At 44.5% G+C, this 10,000-nt stretch overlaps 1 protein-coding gene across 1 annotated transcript in view; it reads right to left on the bottom strand.

Annotated features, from left to right (window-relative positions):
- Positions 1-3,866: 3,866 nt before the first annotated feature.
- Positions 3,867-10,000, bottom strand: part of ttbk1a (tau tubulin kinase 1a) — a gene marked incomplete at its 3' end in the record, with an annotated part of 31,916 nt that continues 25,782 nt past the window's right edge. The window contains exons 14-16 of the mRNA XM_084072713.1: positions 7,612-8,706; positions 5,124-5,413; positions 3,867-4,494 (exon numbers count right to left, since the gene is read on the bottom strand). Of these exons, the coding sequence (XP_083928839.1) occupies positions 3,867-4,494; positions 5,124-5,413; positions 7,612-8,706 (2,013 nt within the window). The remainder of the gene's footprint in view (positions 4,495-5,123; positions 5,414-7,611; positions 8,707-10,000) is intronic.

Genomic DNA, 10,000 nt, shown 5'->3' with positions numbered 1-10,000 from the left:
CACACACACACACACACACACACACACACACACACACACACACACACACACACACACACACACACACACACACACACACACTCTGACTAATTTAATTAATTAGACAAACAGACAAAACACAGAATAGCTCAACACATGTTTATTCATTAAGACTTTGGACCTAGTTTAGATTCCCAGTTTGACCATTGAGGGGCACTGTTGAGTACAACCACAGTGTGCAGTTCCAGTAACGACCACTGAGGGGAGCTCTTCTGTTGAGTACAACCACAGTGTGCAGTTCCAGTAACGACCACTGAGGGGAGCTCTTCTGTTGAGTACAACCACAGTGTGCAGTTCCAGTAACGACCACTGAGGGGAGCTCTTCTGTTGAGTACAACCACGGTGTGCAGTTCCAGTAGATTTTCAGTACAGGGCCAGGTATTCATCCTGCCAGTCCCTGGCTTTTAGCGCCCTCTGCTGGCTTCTATTGGAAAGTATGGAAAGAAAGAAAGAAAAGTAGAAAATGCTCCTCGGAGCACAGGTCTGTTCCTGATTAATCCTGTCTTACCCATTTATATGACATATTGTCACTTATTTATATGACTTATTGTCACGTGTCACTTGACCAATGTTAGCTTGGCTGATGGAAGCTCACTTCTAGCTATAAATTATTTTTTGAAGTGACACACCTATTTATAGGTTTCTATTTCGTCATGCGTCTCGCTAGCCAATCAAAGCACACCCTTTCAACATATTGTCACGTGTCACGTGAAGCTTGACCAATGTTAGCTCGGCGGACACACGGAAGGACGGAGACGAAAACATAGTCTCCACCTCTGGCAGAGACAAAAAGAAAGAGGACAGAGGGCGTTTCACATGATCAAGACTTTGCTACTGCACAGAGACTCTGGCGCCCCCTGCAGGCTTCAGATAGTAAACCACCACGTCACCTCCGTTACCTCATGTCATGTAAATAATAAAATACATGAAAAACTAGAAAAAGTGCTCCTCAGAGCACAGGTCTCCGCCAGGTCAGGTAGATTATTGTGGCCTCCTGGTGGCGCTATAATAGGTCAATGTGAAAAGGGTGGCATTTCTTCTTAGGCCTTTCACGACAATCAGACACTGCATTCATGATTTGAGGCATTTTGTTCCAAAAATGTGTTTTGCTAAATTAGACCTGCTGGTGGCGCTATAACAGGCCAATGTGAAAAGGGTGGCATTTCTTCCTCGGCCTAGTGGGAATGTCTGTGGAAAATGTCATGGAAATCGCAAGCTGCTTTCATGATTTGAGACATTTTGTTCAAAATGAACCAATCCTGCAAACTTTGGAAGCCAATTTTAGCCAATCAGGATGGAATATGGAAAATAAGACAGATCCGTGTTGATCACATGACTATAGAGATACTGTGTACCGATTTGCGTGTTTTTTGGACAAAATCTGCAGGAGTAATAGCAAAAAATGTGTTTTGCAAAAGTCGGCCTCATGGTGGCGCTATGACAGGCTGATCTGAAAAATGTGGGGCAGAGGTTCTGCTGTGGTATCCATGGAGTGTGTGTGAGCAGTTTCACAGCGACTGGCCAACGGTGGCGGAAATTAGCTGGTCACAGACAGAAGGACGGACACACGGACACACGGACACAAGGACGGACGGACGGACGGACGGAGGGTAAGAAGAGGGTAAGAAACATACTCTCTCGCCATGCCATCGGCCTGGCGGAGACAATAAAGAACTGTTCGAAAAATAAACAAATGAGTCATTGAGATGGCTCTGTGTCGTTTATGATGTTTAGTTATATTTCATAATGTCTGTGGCTCTGTGTCGTTTATGATGTTTAGTATGTTTAGTTTGTGTATTTTATGATAACTGAAGTGGAGGTGACGTCAAACTTGGCCGGACCATTGGCTCCCTCTACAGACAGACTGTATGTAGTTCAGACAGACAGACAGACAGACAGACAGACAGACAGACAGACAGACAGACAGACAGACAGACAGACTGTATGTAGTGCAGGCAGTAAACCATGTCTCTCTGTCTCAACCCTGTTCCCCACATGCACTAAGAACTACAACAACCCATGTGACCGTTTGAACAGAAGAACTACAACAACCCATGTGACCGTTTGAACAGAAGAACTACAACAACCCATGTGACCGTTTGAACAGAAGATTGAAGGATTGAAATGTACAGGGTTTTCTTTACAAGATAAAAAATAAAGATGCCATTATGACAACTGATTATATTATATACATTATATTTCAGAGCATAAATTAAATAGAATGATAGAAGCATGCCCATTGTCACAATAAACAAGGAGGATGTGGAGATTACAGCCAACCCTCCCCTTTATGAATAAATACAGGATTATACAGTAGTTAGCATGTTAGCATAGCTCAGGCATTCCTTTAAACCACACTATTTAGATCATTTTGGCTTATGCACCCCAAAGGGAAAGAGAGAAGGACACCAGGGCCACCCATAGTGATATTATTAATACCATGCAGCTTATTGGTGAGAATAAAGCAGTTAATATGATAATAATTATCATAATTATGGTGAAGAGCACCGTGCTGGAAGCTCCTGGAGAAAGGTTTGTTTGTTCGTTCTCTAAATGACTCCAGTTAGGGTTAGGGTTAGGGTTACCCTAAGGGTTAGGGTTAGGGTTACCCTAACCCATGGAGGCGACACTCCAGTCCATGGTTTATACAGCTGTAACGTCTCAATGATATTCATTTCAAGGACCCCTGGTTATATATATATATATATATATATATATATATATATATATGATACACTTTGCTATCTCTGGGACCCCGTTTAGCGTTAAGTGGTATTTACTGATGCCATGTTAACGTTACTCCAGCTTTTGTGCATTTCAGACAGTTTTTAAGTTGCTCGATTCAATATTCAGATATTTGATATTCATTGAAAACACACGTCTCTGCTTCTGGTGATATTGTCCATTATTTTGTCTTTTTACCCATTTTTCTCCTAAATGTAGTTTTGACCCCCCACGAGAGGATGCAGGGCCTTCCTCCTACTCCTCCCACCGGACACTCCCTGCTGACAGAATCCCTCCCCAGCCAGTAGGAGTACATACAGTGAAGAATATCAACCTCCCAACCCGGCTTCCTCTCCTCTGAACACGGGCCAATTGTGTTCATATAGACGCTCAACAAAACCGGAAACACCGTGCTGGAATCAAACCCCTGGCCTCCTTATGAATGCCCTTATGAATGTCCTTATGAATGTCCTTATGAATGTCCTTATGATTGTCCTTATGAATGTCCTTATGAATGACCTTATGAATGCCCTTATGAATGTCCTTATGATTGTCCTTATGAATGTCCTTATGAATGTCCTTATGATTGTCCTTATGAATGTCCTTATGAATGCCCTTATGAATGTTCATTGAAAACACACGACGGATGGACTGTTTTGAAGCATGTATTGACTTTACATTCAGTGCATGTATTGTATGTATATCATGTATTGTATGTATATCCATCACCAGAAGCAGACGGACGTGTGTTTTCCATTAATCTAACATGGAGTTGGAAGTTACAATGGGTTTCTATAGGAAGGGGAGGAGGAAGGGGGGGGGGGTTGATTATATAGATATAAGAATATCAAGTATCTAAATATTGAATCAAGCAACTGTCTGGAGTGAAACACAAAGGCCAAAGTAGTATTTTAAAGTGAAATACCCCTTTAAAGTGAAATACCCCTTTAATGTAGACTCTCAGAGTGTACAAATGCTTCCATTTGTACACTCTGAGAGTTACAGATCTGTAAAGGTCCATTTGGATCCCTGCTGGTCCCCGGACCTGATATTGAGAACTCTGGAGGTCTCTGTATGATTGTAAAGGATTGAGTCTCTTTGTATTATCTAGCGCCCCCTGTCTTCTCCCCAGCACACTGCTTCCCCGCAGCGGAGCCTGACGTTTTGGCCCTGGGTCTGCCCGTTGAGGTCGCTGAAGTGCGCGGCTGCTTGCTAACTTCCTGTGAGGGCGTGCGCGGCTGCTTGCTAACTTCCTGTGAAGACACACGCGGCTGCTTGCTAACTTCCTGTGGAGACACGTGCGGCTGCTTGCTAACTTCCTGTGAGGGCGGGCGCGGCTGCGCGCTAACTTCCTGTGAGAGCGGGCGCGGCTGCCTTATAACTTCCTGTGAGGGCGGGCACGGCTGCGTGCTAACTTCCTGTGAGGCGCTACGCCTGATGGGAGTTGCAGTCCTGGGCCTCAGGTTGGGGACGGTGGGGGCGCGCACAGAGAGGGGCTGCCTGATTGGGCAGACTCTCTGGGGGGAGGGGCTGTCTGTCCGACAGTGGGAGGAGCTAAGGCTACGTCGGGTTCCAAAGAGGATGCGCAGAGGCATGCGGGGGCTTCCGCTGGGCTGGGCGGAGCTTCCACTGGGCTGGGCGGAGCTTGCAGGCAGGGGGCGGGGACACGCGGAGGAAGAGCTGGACCTGGTGGAGGGTTTGGACTTCCTCTGGGTGCCGAACTTCAGAATTCTGAGAGAAGAAGAAAAGGAAGTGGTGCTGTTATATAGAATCATTAAATAGAAAGCTGTCTGTTATCAATGTCTATTAACAGGTAAACTAAATAATAGAAGGCATTTATAGAAGTCATTCAATCAAAATGCTGCCATAAACCATTGGTTCTCAAAGTGTGGTCCGGGGACCCCCAGGGGTACTTGAGGGGATACCAGGGGGTCCCCAGCTAAATGATTTATAGGAACCAAATGGACCCTTATGGGTCTGTAACTCTGAGAGTGTACAAATGGAACCAAATGGACCCTAACGGGTCCATTTGGTTCCATTTGTACACTCTCAGAGTTAAATAACATTGATTTTACAATATGAATTGGGGTCCCAGAGATAGAAATGCCATTAAATGGGGGTCCATAGCCTAATGCATGTCAAACTGGGGGGGTCCTTAAATTACAATGATTGAGAATCACTGCTAGAGCCGTAAAAATCTTCTCTTATGGGGGTCCCCAGCATATCTTTTCAAATGGGGGGGTCCGCGGGCTAATAAGTGTCAATTTGGGGGTCCCTGACATGAAAAAGTTTGAGAACCACTGCCATAAACAGTCATTTGAACCCTGAAGCTACAGTATGATGACGTGGATGGTTCCTACCCATTGGTTCCTGGCAGAGACAGCGGGGGTGTCGGGGCCACTGGGGGCCTCTTGACGGGGGTGAGCGGTCTGGGGATCCTGCTCCTCCACTCCTCACTCCTCCTCTTCGCCCGCGCCTCCTCGGAGGCGTGAGGAGGCGTGTCCTCCTCAGAGCCGGTGGCGGACAGCGTCTCTGAGGCTCGACGACGTTCTTCGTCTCCAGAAGACATGGAGGAAGACCATGTAGATGTCCCAGACAGCAGCCTCCTCCTGTGCTGCTGCCGCTCCACCACCAGCCGAGCCAGATCCACCTTTATTCACATATTAAATAACAATAAACAATGTACAACTAACTATGAGACTTATTATATAACAATGTACAACTAACTATGAGACTTATTATATAACAATATACAACTAATCCAGAGGGAAAAGGTAAACACATAAATAGAATACAGAGACAGTGTAGTGTCTCAGTAAACTGTAGGATCATAGAATACAGAGACAGTGTAGTGTCTCAGTAAACTGTAGGATCATAGAATACAGAGACAGTGTAGTGTCTCAGTAAACTGTAGGATCATAGAATACAGAGACAGTGTAGTGTCTCAGTAAACTGTAGGATCATAGAATACAGAGACAGTGTAGTGTCTCAGTAAACTGTAGGATCATAGAATACAGAGACAGTGTAGTGTCTCAGTAAACTGTAGGATCATAGAATACAGAGAGACAGTGTAGTGTCTTAGTAAACTATAGGATCATAGAATACAGAGACAGTGTAGTGTCTCAGTAAACTGTAGGATCATAGAATACAGAGAGACAGTGTAGTGTCTCAGTAAACTATAGGATCATAGAATACAGAGACAGTGTAGTGTCTCAGTAAACTGTAGGATCATAGAATACAGAGACAGTGTAGTGTCTCAGTAAACTATAGGATCATAGAATACAGAGACAGTGTAGTGTCTCAGTAAACTATAGGATCATAGAATACAGAGACAGTGTAGTGTCTCAGTAAACTGTAGGATCATAGAATACAGAGAGACAGTGTAGTGTCTCAGTAAACTATAGGATCATAGAATACAGAGACAGTGTAGTGTCTCAGTAAACTGTAGGATCATAGAATACAGAGACAGTGTAGTGTCTCAGTAAACTATAGGATCATAGAATACAGAGACAGTGTAGTGTCTCAGTAAACTGTAGGATCATAGAATACAGAGAGACAGTGTAGTGTCTCAGTAAACTATAGGATCATAGAATACAGAGACAGTGTAGTGTCTCAGTAAACTATAGGATCATAGAATACAGAGAGACAGTGTAGTGTCTCAGTAAACTATAGGATCATAGAATACAGAGACAGTGTAGTGTCTCAGTAAACTATAGGATCATAGAATACAGAGACAGTGTAGTGTCTCAGTAAACTATAGGATCATAGAATACAGAGACAGTGTAGTGTCTCAGTAAACTATAGGATCATAGAATACAGAGACAGTGTAGTGTCTCAGTAAACTATAGGATCATAGAATACAGAGACAGTGTAGTGTCTCAGTAAACTATAGGATCATAGAATGTAGAGAGACAGTGTAGTGTCTCAGTAAACTATAGGATCATAGAATACAGAGACAGTGTAGTGTCTCAGTAAACTATAGGATCATAGAATACAGAGAGACAGTGTAGTGTCTCAGTAAACTATAGGATCATAGAATACAGAGACAGTGTAGTGTCTCAGTAAACTATAGGATCATAGAATACAGAGAGACAGTGTAGTGTCTCAGTAAACTATAGGATCATAGAATACAGAGACAGTGTAGTGTCTTAGTAAACTATAGGATCATAGAATACAGAGAGACAGTGTAGTGTCTCAGTAAACTATAGGATCATAGAATACAGAGAGACAGTGTAGTGTCTCAGTAAACTATAGGATCATAGAATACAGAGAGACAGTGTAGTGTCTCAGTAAACTATAGGATCATAGAATACAGAGAGACAGTGTAGTGTCTCAGTAAACTATAGGATCATAGAATACAGAGAGACAGTGTAGTGTCTCAGTAAACTGTAGGATCATAGAATACAGAGAGACAGTGTAGTGTCTCAGTAAACTATAGGATCATAGAATACAGAGACAGTGTAGTGTCTCAGTAAACTATAGGATCATAGAATACAGAGAGACAGTGTAGTGTCTCAGTAAACTATAGGATCATAGAATACAGAGACAGTGTAGTGTCTCAGTAAACTATAGGATCATAGAATACAGAGACAGTGTAGTGTCTCAGTAAACTGTAGGATCATAGAATACAGAGACAGTGTAGTGTCTCAGTAAACTGTAGGATCATAGAATACAGAGACAGTGTAGTGTCTCAGTAAACTGTAGGATCATAGAATACACAGAGACAGTGTAGTGTCTCAGTAATCACAGGTAAACAATGAATTTAGCATCTGTCTAAACAATATAATACCAAAATAATAATCCACAATTTGAAACTATACCAAGGTCATAGGTCATATGTCAGGTCACCTGTCTGCAACGCCTCTGCAGCCGAGCCCGACTGGACAGTGATGAAGAGCGATCAGAAGAAGAGTCTTCCTCACAGATCAGAACCGGGATCCGACTTTTCATACTCAGCGTCTGACGCTGCAACTCCTTTCTCCCACAATGCACTGCTTCTTCTTCTTCTTCTTCTTGGGTTTTGGGACTCTGTGGATCATCATCTTCTTTTTCTTGGGTTTTGGGATTTTGTGGAATCTCCTCAGGGAGCCCAGCCTCCAGAGACAAGATGGCCGACGGAGCCGCGTCGTCTTTCAGGATCACCGCTTCTTCTTCTTCTGCGTTTTTGTCCTGTAGAGGAAGACACAGGGGCGGGGCTTCCGTCAGGCCGTTGGAGGACGTCATGACGTTGAGGTGCGACGTCTCGGCGATGTGCACAAACGTGCGCTCTACCTTGGTGAAGGGCGGGGACGCCGGGGGGCGGAGCTCGTACCTCAGCGCTGGCGACAAGCGTCCGGTTTCCCCGGCCAGAGGTTGGAGGGCGGGCTCAAACGCGGGGATGGCGGCGGAGGGTGTGGCGGAGGGCGTGGCCAGCTCTCCGTCCTCCGGGCCTTCGTGGTCTCCTGCGGACGGGGACTTCCTGGTGTCTCCCGGAGAGAACAGCACCAGCGTCTTGGAGCCGTCTTCCTGCTCCGGGTCGGCATCCGCGGCCGATAGCCCCACCTCCCTCTGAAGCCCCACCACCCCCCCACTGGCGGCCACACCCCCGGTGGCACCTCGTTGGTCGTCGGCCATGAGGGTGGAGTTAGCTCCGCCCTCCTGGCTCTGCCCGCTGCTCTTCGCCTCGCTGTTGGACTCCTCGCTCTTGGTGACGTCATCGTCGCTCTTGGTGACGTCATCATCGCCGGGGCCCTGGAGGGTGGGGTCAGGAGGGGGCGGGGCCTGGGGGGTGAAGGTGCATCGCTGCGGCAAAGTGCCGGTCAGCATGACGGACAGGAAGTCTGCTCTCTTAGCCTGGAGCTGCGGCAGGAAGTGGAAACTCTCCTTCTGGTCATTCTGCGACTTCGTCCTATAGTCTGGAGAGACAGGAGGCGGAGACTTCTGCTCTGTGGGAGATCCTGTTACCTAAGTAACAAACGACAACAAATCATCCTGTTACCTAGGTAACAAACAACAACAAATCATCCTGTTACCTAGGTAACAAACAACAACAAATCATCCTGTTACCTAGGTAACAAACAACAACAAATCATCCCGTTACCTAGGTAACAAACAACAAAAAATCATCCTGTTACCTAGGTAACAAACAACAACAAATTATTCTGTTACCTAGGTAACAAACAACAACAAATCATCCTGTTACCTAGGTAACAAACAACAACAAATCATCCTGTTACCTAGGTAACAAACAACAACAAATCATCCTGTTACCTAGGTAACAAACAACAACAAATCATCCCGTTACCTAGGTAACAAACAACACAAAATCATCCTGTTACCTAGGTAACAAACAACAACAAATTATTCTGTTACCTAGGCAACAAACAACAACAAATCACCATGTTACCTAGGTAACAAACGACAACACATGATTCTGTTACCTAGGTAACAAACAACAACAAATCATCTTGTTACCTAGGTAACAAACAACAACAACACATCATCCTGTTACCTAGGTAACACACAACAACAAATCATCCTGTTACCTAGGTAACAAACAACAACACATCATCATGTTACCTAGGTAACAAACAACAACACATCATCATGTTACCTAGGTAACAAACAACAACACATCATCATGTTACCTAGGTAACGTCAAGTGTTCATAACAAATGTCATCAAATTATAATTTGAAGCATTAATTAACATGTTAATTGAGCATGTATTAATGGCGCAGCCTGGTGGCTCAGTGAGGTACATCACACTGGTCAGTATTCATTAAATAGATGATAAACAAAGACATTGTGTTTGTTTAGTTCAGCCTCTTAAAGGGCCACTTCATCCTTATCTTCATATTATTGGTTCTCACTCAGAAACCTGTCTACCTGTCATTATGAGAGACCAATGGCTTCCATTACAGAATGTTAACTTTCCAGGAAGAGAAACCTGCAATTTATATTAGCTTGGAATCCCCATCGATGATGTCACTGGTAGGCAGGTTTCTGAACTGTCCACAGTCCACTAATGAAACACAGAGTGAGTCGACATATTATAATGAGCATTAGTGAGAACCAATCACATTATGACATTATAATGAGCATTAGTGAGAACCAATGATATTATGAAGGTAATGTTGAAAACGGGTGAAGTGCTCCTTTAAGGTAAAGAGGGTTCAGTGTGGGGTTATGGTACACACATAGGCTTTAATGCAGTGTGTGTGCGTGCATGCGTGTGTGTGGTTGGTGTGTGTGTGCAA

Source organism: Gymnoscopelus microlampas (assembly GCF_963454915.1).
Source record: "Gymnoscopelus microlampas genome assembly, chromosome: 2".
Classification (NCBI taxonomy): Eukaryota; Metazoa; Chordata; class Actinopteri; order Myctophiformes; family Myctophidae; genus Gymnoscopelus; species Gymnoscopelus microlampas.
The sequence above is the reverse complement of the archived record's forward strand: the minus strand, read 5'-3'. Positions and strand labels throughout refer to the sequence as shown.